The 19,372-nt window shown below is 48.9% G+C and overlaps 1 protein-coding gene across 1 annotated transcript; it reads left to right on the top strand.

Moving 5' to 3' along the window:
* Positions 1-16,646: 16,646 nt before the first annotated feature.
* On the top strand, positions 16,647-18,771 carry LOC119923839 (vomeronasal type-1 receptor 4-like; the record flags this gene model as incomplete). The annotated part of the gene is made up of 3 exons (XM_038743050.1): positions 16,647-16,725; positions 18,044-18,616; positions 18,730-18,771. Coding segments are annotated over exons 1-3 (694 nt in total), but the record flags the coding sequence as incomplete, so codon positions are not given.
* Between the last annotated feature and the right edge of the window lie 601 nt (positions 18,772-19,372).

The raw sequence follows: 19,372 nt of genomic DNA, 5'->3' as shown, positions 1-19,372 counted from the left end.
CAGGGAGGGGGGGTAGACCAAAGGGAGGGAGTAGGGGTGATGAGGAGGGAAGGAGGAGCAGAGGAAAAGGGGGGCTCAGTCTGGGAAGACCTCCCAGAGGAGGTGAGCTTTCTGTAGGGCTTTGAAGGAGGGAATTGTGCTATTTTGGCAGATGTGAGGAGGGAGGGCATTCCATTCATTCATTCAATCGTATTTATTGAGAGATTGCAGTGTGCAGAGCACCATACTAAGCACTTGGAAATTACAAAGCCAGAGGTAGGACGTAGGCCCGGGATCGACGGTGGGACAGGCAAGAACGGGGCACAATGAGAAGGTTAGCAGCAGAGAAGAAGAGGGTGTGGGCTGGGCTGGAGACAGAGAGAAGGGAGGTGAGGTAGGAGGGGGCAAGGAGATGAAGAGCTTTGAAACCAATAGTGAGGAATTTTTGCTTGATTGATTCATTCAAACTCTCCTATACCAGACATTCTCCCTTCCCCACTGCCCCCCTTGCAATGTCTATAGGTAAAATGAGGAGAATTAAGCGTCTTTATCTTTGCTAGCAGAAGTCAAATTAGAAATCAAATGTGACCGACTCGATGAATGAAATGAGACAATGGAGTTTGTTTATCTCTCTCATACACCCATGGATTCTGCACAACCAACGATGTCCACAAGCCTTTAATAATAATAATGGTGACATTTGTTAAGCGCTTACTATGTGCAGAGCACTGTTCTAAGCGCTAAGCACTGTTCTAAGCGCTTTACTTCCTGACACATCCAGATCAGTCCAAGACTGCCACCGACAACCTGCCCACCCGCACTGTGATAGTCACCACCGATTTGCTTGTATCCACCCCAGTGCTTAGTACAGAGCCAACAACATAGTAAGGACTTGACATGAAGAATTTACATGTCTACTTGACATGAAGAATTTACAAATACAACTCCCAAGACAGAGTTAAGTTTTGAAATTAAGACTGTAACTCTCAACACTTGATATTTACCCCATTCTCAGCCCCACAGCAATTATGTACATATCTTAATACTCTGTCAGTTCCCCTGGATATAATTTATTTCAATATCTGTCTCCTCCTCTAGCTTGTAGACGCCCGGGACTCCGTTCCCGAGAGGCCCGCCCGCCATCACACCGCGAGGCCTTGCTGCTCCCGGAAGGATCCTCTCCTCAGAGCGCCGCCATAGACGCCCGGGACTCCGTTCCCGAGAGGCCCGCCCGCCATCACACCGCGAGGCCTTGCTGCTCCCGGAAGGATCCTCTCTTCTGAGCGCCGCCATAGACGCCCGGGACTCCGTTCCCGAGAGGCCCGCCCGCCATCACACCGCGAGACGCCCGGGATTCCGTTCCCGAGAGGCCCGCCCGCCATCACACCGCGAGGCCTTGCTGCTCCCGGAAGGATCCTCTCCTCAGAGCGCCGCCATAGACGCCCGGGACTCCGTTCCCAAGAGGCCCGCCCGCCCCCATCACACCGCGCGGCCTTGCCGCTCCCGGAAGGCTCCTCTCCTCAGAGCGCCGCCATTGACGCCCGGGACTCCGTTCCCGAGAGGCCCGGCCGCCCACCCTCCCGCCATCTCAGCGCCCCCACGGACGCCCCCCCTGCTTCCACCCCCCCACTTCGGAGGCCTTCCGTAAAGTGCCCCTCATCCCCCCCCCCTTCCCGGTCCGGTCCTGACTGACTCTCCCCCCGCCCCCGGGTAAAAAGCCCTTGTTAGCACCTTGTTAGCACCATGTTAGCACCATGTTACATGTTACATTAACGACAACCTCATTCACACCTCCTCAGCCCTGCCATGCTAGTTGACTGTTCGCTCCCCTCCCCAGGTATCTCTGCTCCCTGACCCCCCTCAACTGGCCCACCCTACTCCAGCTCTTAATAGTTTGTACCTGCTCTCTGTGGCATCATTGTCTGCCAATTCTATTATTGCCATAGCATATTGATTGCTTAACTAAACCCTGTGATGCCATCGCCTACTTTCATCATTGCTACTGTTTTATTGCTTCTGCATCTCAATTGTTAACCCCCCGCGGTACTGTCACTCGCCCTGCTGACCTCACCATGAACTTTCAGTTCCCTTGCTCCCAACTGCCATTCCCATTCTTCACCTTCCCCTTCCCCTCTCCCACCCAGCTGTTTCCCTCCCTCTCACCCACCGAGACCGCTCCCCCTCAACCCCTACCAAGGATTCCTCTGTACCAGCGCAGGTCCTCCGCTTCTCCCTCCCGGCCCCCCTCCTCCCCTTCTCCCCGCCCCCACCCCATCCCAGTTCTCCTTTCCCATCGCCACCCCCCTTCCCACTCTCCCCGCCCAGGCCCCCGCCAACTCATCCCAATCCAAACCCTCCCCACCCCTCGCACCCTTCCCCCTCCCTCCCCTCCCTCGACAGCTGATGCCAAGTGTGGCCTCTGGAACCCCCGCTCCGTTTTAAGTAAGATCCCTTTCATCCTGGACCTTTTCCTTTCCAGTTCTCTACTCCTCCTCGCCCTAACTGAAACATGGCTGTCGCCGGACGACACAGTCTCTTCTGCTGCTCTCTGCAGTGCAGGCCTCTTCTTCTCCCACTCCCCCAGACTCACCGGAAAAGGAGGAGGTGTCGGTTTCCTTCTCGCCCCCCAATGTCGCTTTCGCACTATCCCTCCTCCCCCTTCCCTTTCCTTCCCTTCCTTTGAAGCCCACATTATTCGCCTCTACCACCCCCTCCAGATTCTTGTAGCCGTCATCTACCGCCCTCCGGGCCCCACTTCCAACTTCTTCAACGACTTTGACCCCTTCCTCACATTCCTTCTCTCCCTCTCCATGCCCACTCTGATCCTCGGAGACTTCAATATCCACATGGATATCCCTAACGACTCCTCTGCCGCCCGCCTTCTATCTCTCCTTGACGCTGCCAACCTCTTCCTCCACCCCACCTCACCCACTCACCAACTTGGTCATACCCTCGACCTCATCATCTCCTACCGCTGCACTGTGTCCACCCTCACCAACTCTGTGATCCCTCTCTCTGATCTTAATCTTCTCACCTGCCTCCTCACTCACACTCCTTTCCCCTGTAAATCCGTATTACTCCCTCACAGAGATCTCCGCTCTCTGGACCCCACCCATCTTTCGGAGAGCCTCACACCCCACCTCGCCGCCCTCTCCTCTCTACCCAGTCTTGATGATCAGATTACTGCTCTCAACTCTACCCTTTCTACTCAGCTAGACTCGCTCGCTCCCCTTTCCCTTCGCCGCTCTCGCACCACTAACCCACAGCCCTGGATCACTGCCACTGTCCGCCTCCTTCGCTCTTATGCTCGAGCTGCCGAACGCTTCTGGCGAAAGTCTAAACACCATGCCAACCTCGTTCACTTCAAGTTTATCCTTTCCTGCCTTAGCTCAGCCCTCTCTTCTGCCAGACAAAACTATTTCTCCTCCCTTATTGACACCCATGCCCATCACCCCCGCCAGCTCTTCCGTACATTCAACTCCCTTCTCAGGCCCCCGGTTCCTCCCCCTCCTCCTTCCCTCACCCCCAACGATCTGGCCTCCTACTTCATTATCAAAATGAAATCCATCAAGTCCGACCTCCCCAAAGTCTCTTCCCCCCTTTCTCCAACCCCCCGGCTCTCAACACTCTCTGCTACTCTCCCATCCTTCCCAGCGGTATCCTCAGAGGAACTCTCCTCCCTCCTCTCAAGTGCTACTCCGGCCACCTGTGCTTCTGACCCCATTCCCTCTCATCTTATGAAATCTCTCGCTCCATCCCTTCTCCCCTCCTTAACTTCCATCTTCAACCGCTCACTCTCCACTGGTTCCTTCCCCTCTGCCTTCAAACATGCCCATGTCTCTCCCATCCTAAAAAAACCCTCTCTTGACCCCACCTCACCTTCTAGTTATCGTCCCATATCCCTCCTACCATTCCTTTCCAAACTCCTTGAACGAGTTGTCTACACGCGCTGCCTAGAATTCCTCAACAACAACTCTCTCCTCGACCCCCTCCAGTCTGGCTTCCGTCCCCTTCATTCCACGGAAACTGCCCTCTCAAAGGTTACCAATGACCTCCTGCTTGCCAAATCCAACGGCTCATATTCTGTCCTAATCCTCCTCGACCTCTCAGCTGCCTTTGACACTGTGGACCACCCCCTTCTCCTCAACATGCTACCTGACCTTGGCTTCACAGACTCCGTCCTCTCCTGGTTCTCCTCTTATCTCTCCGGTCGTTCTTTCTCAGTCTCTTTTGCAGGCTCCTCCTCCCCCTCCCATCCTCTTACTGTGGGGGTTCCCCAAGGTTCAGTGCTTGGTCCCCTTCTGTTCTCAATCTACACTCACTCCCTTGGTGACCTCATTCGCTCCCACGGCTTCAACTATCATCTCTACGCTGATGACACCCAGATCTACATCTCTGCCCCTGCTCTCTCCCCCTCCCTCCAGGCTCGCATCTCCTCCTGCCTTCAGGACATCTCCATCTGGATGTCCGCCCGCCACCTAAAGCTCAACATGTCGAAGACTGAGCTCCTTGTCTTCCCTCCCAAACCTTGTCCTCTCCCTGACTTTCCCATCTCTGTTGACGGCACTACCATCCTTCCCGTCTCACAAGCCCGCAACCTTGGTGTCATCCTCGACTCTGCTCTCTCATTCACCCCTCACATCCAAGCCGTCACCAAAACCTGCCGGTCTCAGCTCCGCAACATTGCCAAGATCCGCCCTTTCCTCTCCATCCAAACTGCTACCCTGCTAATTCAAGCTCTCATCCTATCCCGTCTGGACTACTGCATCAGCCTTCTCTCTGATCTCCCATCCTCGTGTCTCTCTCCACTTCAATCCATACTTCATGCTGCTGCCCGGATTATCTTTGTCCAGAAACGCTCTGGACATATTACTCCCCTCCTCAAAAACCTCCAATGGCTACCGATCAATCTGCGCATCAGGCAGAAACTCCTCACCCTGGGCTTCAAGGCTGTCCATCACCTCGCCCCCTCCTACCTCACCTCCCTTCTCTCCTTCTACTGCCCAGCCCGCACCCTCCGCTCCTCCACCACTAATCTCCTCACTGTACCTCGCTCTCGCCTGTCCCGCCATCGACCCCCGGCCCACGTCATCCCCCGGGCCTGGAATGCCCTCCCTCTGCCCCTCCGCCAAGCTAGCTCTCTTCCTCCCTTCAAGGCCCTGCTGAGAGCTCACCTCCTCCAGGAGTCCTTCCCAGACTGAGCCCCTTCTTTCCTCTCCCCCTCGTCCCCCTCTCCATCCCCCCGTCTTACCTCCTTCCCTTCCCCACAGCACCTGTATATATGTATATATGGTTGTACATATTTACTACTCTATTTATTCATTTATTTATTTATTTATTTTACTTGTACATTTCTATCCTACTTATTTTATTTTGTTGGTATGTTTGGTTCTGTTCTCTGTCTCCCCCTTTTAGACTGTGAGCCCACTGTTGGGTAGGGACTGTCTCTATGTGATGCCAATTTGTACTTCCCAAGCGCTTAGTACAGTGCTCTGCACATAGTAAGCGCTCAATAAATACGATTGATTGATTGATTGATTGATTGACTTAACAAATACTGTCATTATTATTATACCATGCAGTAAAAACTTGAGGCAATGATTAACGTTTTGATCACTTAAATCACCCTCCTCTGACTCTTTCCTATGTTGCTGCTGCCCAGCACACGTGAATCGATTTCATGTGATGCTTCGGCTTAGAACTCTTCATTTTGGGTAAACTAAATATGGCAAAGCCCTAGGCTTCATCGGCATATACAGACTCTCCTGCCATGATAAGACCTAGACTAGGATAGGAGGGAACAGTTTCAGCAACCCCCACGTATCTGGCCACACATTTTGCAGGCAAGTTTGCAAACATTAAATCATTCTGAGTTTTCGACCTGCCTCTGTCTGATCTGGACCGAGGCACTTGGCCATTGAGCCCGTTGTTATTATAGAGATAATCTGTACTGCACTGTGATGTGATGACAAAGTGCCAAAAATATCACTCTCATCCCTAGGAAAAAATTGCACCTTAGAAATCCAAAGATATAGTTTTAATTCAGGGAGTCGTTATTATTGCTATTCTCATTTCTTGAATAATTACCTCAGTATTCAGTCTCAGAAATCCATGATCACTACCCAGGTTTCCCTGCAGGATAACTATGTAGGAACTGGAGGAAGGCAAAAGAATCTTTGCAAACATGACAAAAATGTAGGAGCTTACAGAGAACTTCCATCAAGAATGGATCTGCAAGTGCCGTCCACTGAGGGCCAAGGGACAGAATGCTTCTGCTTCCCAGAATCCTCCCTCCATACAGGCTCCCCTTACTAAGCCTGACCCAAGGAGCCAGGTGGAGACAGGCGGAAAGAAAATCTGAGAATTCAGCTGCTCAAAAGGACTCCTACTACAGTACCACATGCCCTTCACTTTGAGTTTAAACTGTTGCTCTCTTTTCCCTTGCCCTGCTATATGAGCTCCTGAAACCTAAGAGAAACTCACCTGGGCTTGCCTGTCTTCCCTCTGTCTGTTGCAATGGAAGACTTGATTTGTATGTGCCTTGAGAGAACCCTCTTAGACAGCACTTATAGGGGCGAGTAAATATGAGCTCATCTCCCCCAAGGCTGTGATTACTGTGTCACTTACTGTGGCTGAGACAGTTTCTCCAGTGGAAGTCTGAGGGATCACCAGATCCCCAATTAGCCTCCCTTCCCATTGGACAGCCTTCATCTCTTCAAGTGACATTGACAATTTCATTGTGTAACTGAAGAATTAATGAATTAACTCAATGAACTTATAGAGGCCATATGAGTCAAATGCTTCAGTGATGTAATAAGGGTGTATTCAAGCACTTTGTACAGTGTTTTGCACATAGTGAGTACTCAAATACCATTGATTGATTGATAAAGGTGTGCATTGGAGCAGTAGTCACTGTATTTATTGAGGGTCTTCTGAGTGCAACACAATGTAAACACTGTAAACTGTTCCTGAGTATGCTCCCTATGTTCAGATTTCCCTGGTCATGTCTATCGTAGGGACGAAGACGAAGAGGAATTTGGGGAGAGACTCTCTTGTAACTAACTTGCTCACACAGACACCTTTCATAAACATAGAGAAGCAGCGTGGCTCAGTGGAAAGAGCACGGGCTTGGGAGTCAAAGGTCATGGGTTCAAATCCCCGCTCCGCCGTTTGTCAGCTGTGTGACTTTGGGCAAGTCACTTAATAATAACAATAATAATAATAATAGCATTTATTAAGCAGCTGACAATTGGCAGAGCCAGAATTTGAACCCATGACCTCTGACTCCAAAGCCTGTGCTCTTTCCACTGAGCCATGCTGCTTCTCTATCCCAAGAGCTTCAGTAGTAGTCTTTTATGTTTCTTTTCAACAAAATACAAAATAGAATCTCTGCCTGATATGTCCCGCCAGCACCTTAAACTCAACCTGCCGAGACTGAACTTCTCATTTTCCCTCCTAAACCTCCTTCTAGAAAGGTTTATATTCCCGTCTCTGTTGATTGCACCTTAAACCTCCCTGTGCCTCATATCCACCAGACTGGGGTTAAACTCACATTTTTTAAGTCTTTAGCGCTTGCTGTCAGTGTGACTTAGTGGAAAAAGGATGTGCGTGGGAGCCAGAAGACCTGGATTCGAATCCCTTGTTTGCCACTTTTTTATGGTATTTGTTAAGTGCTTACTCTGTGCCAAGCACTGGTCTAAGCACTTCCTTGCTGTGTGACTTTGGGAAAATCACTTAACCTCTTTGTGACTCAATTTCCTCATCTATGAAATGGGGATTGAATATAATAATAATAATGGCATTTGTTAAGCACTCACTATGTGCAAAGCACTGTTCTAAGCGCGGGGGGGTGGGAGGGTTACAAGGTGATCAGGTTGTCCCACGTGGGGCTCACAGTCTTAATCCCCATTTTACAGATGAGGTAACTGAGGCTCAGAGAAGTGAAGTGACTTGCCCAAGGTCACAGCAGACATGTGGCAGAGCTGGGATTAGAAACCTTGCACCTATGTACTTCCCAAACGCTTAGCACAGTGCTCTGCACACAGTAAGCGCTCAATAAATACGATTGAATGAATGAATGAATGGGATCAGTGCTGCGGCACTGGTGGTCCGGTGGGTGGCTGAGGGGGGAAAGGAACAGTCATTTCCAAGGCCATTGTCACTGCAGTCCCACTCTCCTGGGAGACAGGGCTGCAGAAGGAGAGGGGGGGAAATTTGGGGGAAATCGATGGGACTGGTGGAAGAAGCAGTGTAGTCTAGGGGAAGAACATGGGCTTGTGAGTCAGAGGGCCTGGGTTCTACTCCTGGCTCTACCATTTATCTGCTGTGTGACCTTGGGAAAGACACTTAACTTCTCTGTGATTCAGTGTTTTCATATGGAAAATGAGAATTCAATTCCTGTTCTCCCTAATTCTAGGCTGTGAGCCCCAGGTGGACCAGGTCTGTGTCTGAGCTATCTTGCTTCTACCTCCCAAGCGCTTAGTACAGTGCTCTGCACACAGTAAGTGCTCAATAAATACGATTGAATGAATGAATGAATGAATACCCCAAGCGCTGAATAGCGTGAGCTGCCCACAAAGAGTGCTCGATAAATACTATTGATTGATCTACCTCAGTGCTTAGAATAGTGCTTAGTACATGGTGCCGATGCTATCATTATAATTATATGTTATTATTATCATGTTATTATATTATTATTAGAATTATTATGAAAGACCAGGAAACATTTTACAGGTGCTCCCAGACTGTCAACAGCAGCAATACCACTCTCAGCAGCTTACACGTAACCACAAAGAAAGTCTTCCCTCTAAAATCCCAACCCAACAATGTCCCTGATTATCCACTTGGGCCCCCGGGTTATCCCCAGTCCTCAGTGACAAACTTTAGCCTTCTCGCTCCTCTGTGATTTTAATCCTGCTTTTCTCAGCCTACCAGAGACAAATCATCACCCTCCTTTATTGAGCATTTACTGTGTGCAGAGCACTGTACTAAGCTCTTGGGAGAATACAATACAGTTGGTAGACACGATCCCTGAGACCGAGGAAATTACAATCCAGCTACTAGAGAGTTTTCTGCTCTAAATCAGAAACTGAGATGTAGAACTTCACTCCCCATGAAGGGACAAGAAAGCTCTGCACACAACTGAATACAATTCAAATACCAATACAAATACAATTGAATGAAATATGATTGAATAACTTTCACTCTGCACACAGTAAGCGCTCAATAAATGCCACTGATCGATTGACTTTTCCAGTCTTTTCCCTACCCCCGGCCCCTGTCCGTCCCCACTTGCTCTAGTGGTCGGATGGTAGAGGCGCTATGAAATTAATGGAGAAATATCCCTGCCAATCTGTTATTCAGAGCCCAGAGGAATTTGAGCTTGAATTCTCCTGGTGGATTGTCAAAGAGGACTTATTTACTGAAAGGAGAATCTCTTTTATAATAATTATGGTGTTTGTAAAGCTCTTGATATGTGCCAAGCATTGAGTTAGATCCAAATTCTGTCCTACAGACTAAGGGGGAGGGGAGAACAGGTATTAAATCTCTATTTTATGGATGGGAAAATTGAGGTCCAAAGAAGTTAAGTGACTTACCTAAAATCACACATCAGACAAGTGACGGAGCTGAGATTAGAGCCCAGGTCCTCTGACTCACAGTCCTTTCTCCTTGGCCCCTTGTCACTGCTTTTTAATTTACAGTGAACATCAATGGAAACCATTCACTGCACAGTACAACCACTCGTTAATATCATCAGCTTGAGCCTCAAGATTCATGACTCCTGTACCTTGAGATTTGGGTGATGCCTTCTGCTCCCCGTTCCTGGATGATTGTCAAAGAAAATTCAACATTTGCTTATCATTGGAAGTTACTTCTGTATCTTCTCTCCAGTTTGTCTCTGGCTTCTCCAACTTAGCCCCTGCTGGCCTCAAATAGTTTCTTTGAAATGTCTGACTCTATTCCAGTATTTGGTAGAGATTTTATAGTTGCCATCCTTCACCTTTAATTCTGAGTCCCATTCCTTAATTCCAGTCTATGAATTTTATTCCAACCTTGTTCCCCACAGAGATGTGCACTGCTGTGCTGACACCTCTCTGTAATTCATTTTAATCTATATAGAATTTATTCTCATCTGTCTGTGATTTCTTTTAATGTCTGCCTCACCCATTAAATAGTAAGCTCCTAGAGGGCAAGGATCATGTATACCAACCCTTCTGTACTCCCCCGAGCTCTTAGTAATGTGTTCTGCGCCTAGTATATGCACAATAAATACCATCGATCGATTAACTGGATTTTCTCAGCTTCAGCCCATCTGCCACTGCAGTCTAGTGCATCTGTACGGCAGCATTTTGCCCTTGAAATACCAAGATTAAAACCTACTCTTTTAGAGAGTAGGTGGTCCAGGTGATCCAGTCTAATTGTGCACAGCGTCTGCTCTGAAGGTCCTGTGAATGGTAGAATGGAAGAGGCTTGGAAGGAGGCTCTTCTTGGGTTGATAGGCTACAAAGTCCACATCAGACTCTCAACCCTGGAACTCTACTGACAGAGAGATGTTTGATCCTATTCACCTATCTCCCTTTCTCCTACCAGATGGGAGGGCAGCTTGTGGACAGTCAGACTCTGCCAGAACAAGGCTGAGGCTGCATTTATCAGCTGCTTTTTTCATAGCTCTCCTCCCTCAGCCATTGATTAGTCTGCGTGTGTGTGTGTGTGTGTGTGTGTGGTGTGTGTGTGTGTGTGTGTGTGAATGAGTGAATCACTGAACATTCATTCATTTTGACATGTTTACTGGGAAATTTCTGGAAATGCCCAGACTCTCTTTGATTTCCCACATCCCCAAACTCCAAACGAGGTGAGCCCAAATCTATCCCTCAATGATTTATTGTTAATTGACCCATCAGGACAACCCTACTGACCCATAGCAGCATCATTTTTGCTGTAGCCTGCGGCCCCAGTTGCATCGTGAGCCTATCAACAGCTGAGCTCCGCTGAGAGCCATGCCCGGGCCCCTAGTGTTTCTTTGACATGTTCATCTCCAGGATCATTGGAACCAGTTTTTCCTAGTGGAAAGAGCACAGGCCTGAGAGTCAGAGGACCTAGGTGCTAATCCCGGCTCTACCATTTGCCTGCTGTTGTGATCCTGGATAAGTCACTGTTCTGTGCCTCAGTTTTTTCATAATAATAATAATGGCATTTGTTAAGCACTTACTATGTACAAAGCACTGTTCTTCTGCATAATATCCCAGTTCTCCCTTCTACTTGGAGTGTGAGCCCCATTTGTGGCAAGGATTGTGTCTGACCTGATTTTCAATATATAGACATGTACTTGTTGAGTGCTTACTATTTAAAGAGTACCGCATTAAGCACTGGGGTAGATGAAGATAATCAGGTTGGACACAGTTTCTGACCCCTCATAGAGCTCACAGTCCAAGTAGGAGGGTGTATGATTTCATTCCCATTTTACAGATGAGAAAATTGAGGCACAGATAATTTAGGAGAGTCGCTCAAGATCACACAGCAGACGAGGGGTGGATGAGATCTTACGTCCTCTGAATTCTGAACTTGTGCTCTTTCCCCTAGGCCACGGTGCATCTCATTATCTTGTATCTACCACAATTTTTGGCACAAGCAAACGCTTAACAAATGCCATTATAGTTATTGTGCCTGGTCACCCAGATCCTCTGGTGCCACAGTCTCCTTCCTGCATCCATGTCTCCTTTCCATCACTGTGCTCAGTGAGAGGAAGTAGAAATTTGGAGAGGGAGACTATAGTGGCCAGTTTCTCCCTTCTCCCTCCCTCCCGAAGTTCATTTCACAAGGTGACAGCAGCCCTGTGGGGAGGGGGATGGGGGGAAGGGGTTGGCCATGCCATCCTCATCTCAGTCAATCAATCAATCAATCATACTTATTGAGTGCTCACCTTGCCAACCCTAGCACAAGGGAATGTCTAGGGCAGGGGGAAGATATGTTGTGACCAGATTTTATTGCATGCCTTCCTGACTTTATATTGCTGCTGTTTTATGACGATGATGACGATGGTATTTGTTAAGCACTTACTATGTGCCAAGCACTGTTCTAAGCACTGGGGTAGGTACAATGTTATCAGGTTGTCCCACATGGGGCTTACAGTTGTAATCCCCATCTTACAGATGAGATAACTGAGGCACAGAGAAGCCAAGTGACTTGCCTAAAGTCACACAGCTGACAAGTGGCATAGCCAGGACTCGAACCCAGGACTTCTGACTCCCAAGCCTGTGCTCTTTCCACTAAGCTGCGCTGCTTCACGCAGACATGTTACCTGCCCTCAATGAAGTCCCCACACCTCCTATTGAAGGCTAAACCCAGAGGATAAAACACTTGAGAAAAAAGAAGGGATGTCTGCTTTGCAGTGCTCAGGATTTGATCTGAGCCCTGGGACTTTTAGGGGTTGGGAGGTGGTGTGTGCAGGCCAGAGACCCCTGCTGAACGCTGAGGAGGTTTTCTGAAGCAATGGCAGCTTAGGACCTCAGAAGGTGCCACAGATGAGAGGGGGCAAGAAAGGGGAGGGGTGTTGTCAGCAGGTCAGAGCCCCCTCTGTGTGCTGTGGGGCACTCCTTGGATTGCAAGGGCAACAACGCCGCTTGCTTCTCCCTCCCCACACTGCGGAATTCAACCCAGACTAGGGTTTGGAGTTAAGGAGGGGAAGAAGCTGCAGGGAAAAACCACTATGGCAGCTCAGAGATGCCCCACTGCAGCAAAGGCTCTATGCACTTGGCATGTTAGAGAATGCCTGGGGCTCATGTCTCTGCCCTGGAGCTCAAGACTGAGGAGGGCAGGGGTAACCCCATCCCTTACACATTCCCTGATCCACCCCCTTCCACCACATTATCTCCAGCTTGCCTCCCATATGGAAAATTTAGCTTTCCCTCACCCATCCACATGTTTTGTTGAACCTCCTGGTTGCTTTTGCTCACCTGACTTTCTACAGTAAAGAATTCCATTTACTTTTTTTCCTGTTATATGAAGAAATGATTGCTTCTGTCATTGTTTAGGGTATTTGTTAAGTACTTAACTTTGTACCAGGCACTGCATTAAGTGCTGGGGAAGATGAAAGCTAATCAGGTTGGTTAATAGTAATAACAATGATAGCACTTATAAAGCGCTTGCTTAGAGCAAGCAAGGCACTGCTCTAAGCGCTAGGGAGGTTACAAGGTGATCAGGTTGTCCCACGGCGGGCTCATAGTCTTCATCCCCATTTTACAGATGAGGTAACTGAGGCCCAGAGAAGTGAAGTGACTTGCCCAAAGTCACACAGCTGACAAGTGGTGGAGCCATGTCCCACATGAGACTCACAGTATTATTCCCCATTTTACAGACGAGGTAACTGAGGCACAGAGAAGGTAAGCAACTTGCCCAAGGTCACACAGCCAGTGAGTGGCAGAGCTGGGATTAGAACCCAGGTCCTTCTGACTCCCAAGTCCAGGCTCTATCCGTTAGGCTATGCCGCTTCCCATTTGCAAAATACTACCTTCGAGAGGTGTCCTTCTAACCTGATGGTGTCACATGTGGTGAAGGGTGACTCTGAGTGTATCCCATATCCACTTTCAATGATTTTTTTAAAAACTCCAATCTTGTCCCCACCATGGGTGGAAGTAAAGATCAACAGGCTGGAACTCCCTTCTGGTGGAAGAAAACTTCCTGGAAGAGCCATTGTGGTATGGAAATCATTTTACGATGGCACCGTCAGCCAGTAGGGAACAGCATCCTTGATCCATGTGGGCCCAGGCTAGGGAGGGCTTGTAGCACCTGGAAGCCCACCTTGGCCCCCTCATACCTGCTACTATAAATTATTTCCCCTTAGATTTGTTACTTTCCTGGGTGGGGGAAGTGTTGGCATTTTGTAAGCACTTATTATGTGCCAGGCACTATACTAAGCGCTGGGGTAGATAAAAGCTAAGCAGGTTGGACACAGTCCAATGTCCCACATGGGGCTAACAGTCTTAATCCTCATTTTACAAATGAGGCAACTGAGGCACAGAGAAGTGAAGTGACTTGCACAAAGTCACACAGCAGGGAAGTGGTAGAGCAGGGATTAGAACCCAGGTCCTTTATCTCCCAGGACCATGCTCTCTCCACTAGGCCATGCCACTTCCCCTTGACCTTCGTCCATTGAGGGTCTATTTATGTGACCCAAACTGGACACTGAACGTGGCCCAAAATATGAGCCACAGAAGGGCTGACCAGAGGGAGGGGAGAAGGAGTTGACAGGGACCAGGACAGGCCAAGAAGGACAGAAAGGGGGAGAGGAGGCCTGAACCTACTTGGAGACTATGTGCCTGGAATGCCCAGCCCTTGGGACTGCAGCCCGAGTAATACATCTCTGCTACTGAATGGAGTCTGCAGGTGGAGCTCATTTGGCAATAAGCCCTGGCCATCCAAAACCCAGGCACTTTTTGCTTTCTCGGGAGAGGGTTTGTTGGGGCTTTGGGCTAAAAGGAGGCTCCATACTCCAAAGAGGCTCTGGAAACTCTTTCCTGCTCCCTGAGTATCTTGCATTTTCCTTCACCCTCTTCATGACACGGTCAGCCCACCTACCCTTTCATCCCCTGTTTATATCTCAACTAGGTTGCGAAAGCATTTACTGAGCACCCACATGGTACAGTACACCACACTGTACTGGATACTTGGGAAGTAAAAAAATAAAGACACAACTTGCTCCTACCCACCTAGAGCTCATATTATAATAATAATACTAATAGTAATCATTATTTTGGTATTTGTTAAGCACTTACTATGTGCCAGGCACTACAGTGCTTGGCACATAGTAAGTGCTTAATAAATGCCATCATTATTATTCTTATTATTATTACTAAGTGCTGGGATGAATTCAAGTAATTTGGGTTGCACACAGTCTCTGTCCCACATGGGGCTCACAGTCTCAATCCCCATTTTACAGATGAAGTAACTGAAGAACAGAGAAGTGAAATGACTTGGTTAAGGTCACACAGCAGACAAGTGGCAGAGCCTAGATGGTCAGTTCCATGAGGCTAGGGACTAGTGCTGAGTCCAGTGTCCTATAAGCGGTAGGTTTCAATCAATACTATTGATGGATTGCTTGATTACAATAAAGACTACCCATTAGGCTTCTGGAAACTGCTACAATTAGCTATACTGTAATCTCTCACAGGTTAGATCTTTTTCAAGTACATGCAGCATATGGTGACTAGGCAGGCTGCCCATGGCTAATAACAGCACCACTGATGCCTCTGGAATTCTAGAAATGGAAGATCTGCCCATCTGCTCTGAGACCTTGGCCAAGTCACTTAACCTCTCAACTTCGTTTTCCTCAACTCTAAAAAGGGGATAAGATCCCTGCTCTCCCTCTCCATTTAGCCTGTAAGAACATGTGGGGACAAGAACTGAGTCTGATCTGTGCTCAATACAGAGCTCAATGCATAATAATAATAATAGCATTTGTTAAGCACTTACTATGTGCAAAGCACTGTTCTAAGTGCTGGGGGAGATACAAGGTGATCAGGTTGTCCCACGTGGGGCTCACAGTCTTAATCCCCATTTTACAGACAAAGGAACTGAGGCTCAGAGAAGTTAAATGACTTGCCCAAGGTCACACAGCAGACATGTGGGGGAGCCGGGATTAGAACCCATGACCTCTGACTCCCAAGCCCATGCTCTTTCCACTGAGTCACACTGCCAATATTATTCTTAGTGATTCCAAAAAGCCACTATAAGATCCCTTGACAGGGATCACTCTGGGCACTCTAGGAAGCCAGCTCTAGGTGGATGGTGAGGTGACACTATAGCAGTGATGTGGCAACTGAGGCAGCTGCAATCAATCCAATTATATTTATTGACCTCAGGTGTGCAGAACACAGCACTAAGTTCTTAGGAGAGGACAATACTACAGACATGTGCCCTGCTCTCAAGGAGTTAACATTCTAGTGGGGCAGGTGCAGCGTAGTTGGGGGCATCACCATGGCCACTGTCAAGCAGAAAGGAGGTCCTGGGGGGCAAGAAGTGTGTGACAAGGTGAGGGTGAAGTAGGGGACATGATTTCATGGCTCCTAACACAGGTGCTGGCAGAGGGAAGGCAGGTTGTGCATCCCATTGTGATCCAGGGAGGGAAAATCCCTGCAGGAAGGGTGTGGGTGCTTGCAGTTGAGAAATCACCACTTAAATGAGGTTCATTCCCTCTATGGCTCCTCTTATAGGGCCCCTAACCGATGAGGTGGGGAAAGGAATGGATCACAGCTGTGTCCACTCCCTATGTGGCTCCCCTCACATGGCCCCTAACCAATGAGGTGGGGAGAGGAGTGGACCACAGTTTTGTCCATAGCTCAAGACAGACCACCTGGCACAGCACAGTGAGGGGGCCAGACACCCACACGAGAAACAGACTGGGATTCTGGCAGTGCAGGAATTTGAGTTGAGTATCCGGGGTCCTCCACAGAGCTCCCTGATGTCGCTACACAACTTTGTGTGTGTCCCTGTCAAGTCAACCAGCATCATGGTGGGGTGTGAAGATGTTCTGAAGATGGTGGGCCAACAGGATGGGAGCATGGACATTTCCAGAGACGTCAGAGTGGATTAACGCTCAGAGATTCACTCATTCACATGTGTGCCTAATCAGCCCCCGAGGGAAAGGAACAATGAGAAGAGCACTTGATATAATGCTGCCTTCAGTCTTGTTCCAGGAAAGTGTGACTGCCCACGAGCTGCTCTCTCAGCCAGCAGGAGAGGTGGAGATGGGTGAGTAGGACATAGTATCTCTCTGTCAGTGGGAATCTGGGGTCAGAGACCAAATGAGCAAGGTCTACTGTGTGGGTGTTTGGGGATGGCAGACCCTGAGTCCATTAGCGGGATACCGGATCAGGTTTCTGGTTCAGAAGCTAGATGGGGAAGATGGGGAGGAAGCTGGGATGTGCTAGGAGGGTTGATGTTGAAGTCAGACATAGCCCTTCATAGTGCCGTAGAATCTCTTCTTAATCATCCCAATACCAAGAAGGTGGAGATGAGAAAGGGATGGGGGCAAGATATTTGCATTCCTCAGTCACCCTATACTCATCCCTTCATGGAGAAGCAGCATGGCTCAGTGGAAAGAGCCTGGGCTTTGGAGTCAGAGGTCATGGGTTCAAATCCCAGCTCTGCCAACTGTCAGCTGTGTGACTTTGGGCAAGTCACTTCTCCGAGCCTCAGTTACCTCATCTGTAAAATGGGGATGAAGACTGAACCCCCCATGGGACAATCCGATCACCTTGTAACCTCTCCAATGCTTAGAACAGTGCTTCGCACATAGTAAGCGCTTAATAAATGCCGTCCTTATTATTCCTAATAATTGTGGTTTTTGTTAAGTGCATCTCATGTGCCAAGTTCTGAGTTAGGTACAAGAAATCAGGTCAGACCCCATTCCTGTCCCACAGTTTCAAAGGGAGGTATTGAATGCCCTTCTACAGATGGGGAAACTGAAGCTCAGAGATGTTGTGACTTGTTCAAGGTCACAAGGCAGACAAGGAGCAGAGCAGGGATTAGAGCCCAGGTCCTCCAACTCCCAGGCTTGTGGTCTTTCCACCAGGCCACACTGCTTCTCCCGCCCCTCGCTCTACTCCACAACAGCCTTTCCCACTCCCTCCTGGGCCCTCTTATATCTAATAGACAGTAATCATGGTTGTACTGATCATTAGACTGAAACCATTCTTAGGACAGATCTCTGATTGCCAGCCATTACCAACCCACACAAGGAGCTTCTTGGAAGGCATTGTCTGGCCCGGGCTCCAGCAAATGATCTCTCAGATGAAGGATCCTAGAAGGGTAAGAAATGGTTCTTAAAGCCTCTCCTTCATGGAGCTGCTATTGAGCTGGCTGGTGAGCAAAAGGGAGAAGGGTACGGTTGTGTTGGATCAATGGAACACCCTCCTTCACAGCCAGAAAACCACTCCACTCTCTGCTTCAGAGCTTTAATAAAACCCCATCTCTTCCAAGAAGCCTTCCCCGATTAATCTCCCATCTCTTTATTTCACTCCTATCTCCTTCAAAAGTGCACTTGGGTCATCACTCCTCAAATCCTTAGGTACTCACCTTCTGAGCATGTTCCAGGCCATCACCATCAGTCCCGGCAACTCGTGCTGGGCTGGAGTCAAATCCGTATTCCCCAAGTGCATCATCCCCTCCTGTGTCCTTTTCTGGGTCCTCAGTCTGCTGATTGATGTCAATGTGGTGATATATGTGACAGGCCCTCGGAACAGCACCAGTGTACACGTCGCATTCGACCTCAAGTATTGTGCAGTAACCTCTCCCAGTACAGAGGCTGCCCTGGTAAACGCAGTTATGGTCTCCTTCCGAGACCTGTTCTTTGTGGGGATCACAAGCATGGCCAGCGGTTACATGGTGTTCGTCTTGCGCAGACACCACCAGCGGGTCCGGCACCTTCACAGGCCTGGCCACTCCCCCAGGGTGATGCCCGAAGTCAGAGCAGCCAAGAGGGTTGTTGCCCTGGTGACGCCCTATGTCATCCTCTATGGACGACAGTCGATCACGTTGAGTGTTTTACTAAATAGGAAGGAGAAGTCTCCTCTGCTGGTAAATATCCACATGGTGCTGTCGTTCACCTTCTCCACCATCAGTCCATTCCTGGTGATTCACAGTGACTGGAGGATGAGAACGTTTTGGAAAAGGGACTCTCCTATTTCCCACACAGATCCCTTGTAGTGTGTGAAGGAAGCTTCTTGACTCACCACACTTTCCGTGGGATTGCAGGTAGGAGGGTGTTGGAGACCAGCTGGCTGGAAAGACATGCAAGTACGCCATGTGGTCAGAGACTCATCTGTCTTAAGGTCACCATCCACTCTGACTCTGGATGAGGAGAGGGGGAAGAGGAGAAAGCCTGGTTCCTACACAGTGATGCAACGGTTATCAATCATTGATATTTGACAGCTAACTGTGAGGTGGACGCTGTACCAAGTGCTTCAGGGAGTACAATAGTTATGACCTCAGCACATCCGCTCAACTGCGGAAGCAGCAAGACCCAGCCATAGCTCAGCTTCAGTCAGGACTTTTGGGGCTGACTCTCAATTCTAAGGTCTGAGAAGCAGTGTGGTAGAAAGGGCATGGTTTGAGAGTCAAAGGTCCTGGTTTTTAATCCCGACTCTGTCACTCACCTGCTGGATGAACCTAGGCAAGTTCCTTTGCTTCACTGTAGAAAGGAGGTTCAATATCTTGTTCCTCTTACTCCTTAGCCTATGAGTCCCATGTGGGGCAGGGACAGTCTGACCTGATTATCTTTTACCTACTGCAGAGCTTGACACAGAATAAGAAAGTAACCAGTACCATTGTTATTACAACCGCTTAGTACAGTGCTCTGCACCCAGTAAGTGCTCAATAAATACAATTGAATGAATAT

The sequence above is a fragment of the Tachyglossus aculeatus genome, unplaced genomic scaffold (genome assembly GCF_015852505.1).
Source record: "Tachyglossus aculeatus isolate mTacAcu1 unplaced genomic scaffold, mTacAcu1.pri scaffold_293_arrow_ctg1, whole genome shotgun sequence".
Classification (NCBI taxonomy): domain Eukaryota; kingdom Metazoa; phylum Chordata; class Mammalia; order Monotremata; family Tachyglossidae; genus Tachyglossus; species Tachyglossus aculeatus.
The sequence above is the reverse complement of the archived record's forward strand: the minus strand, read 5'-3'. Positions and strand labels throughout refer to the sequence as shown.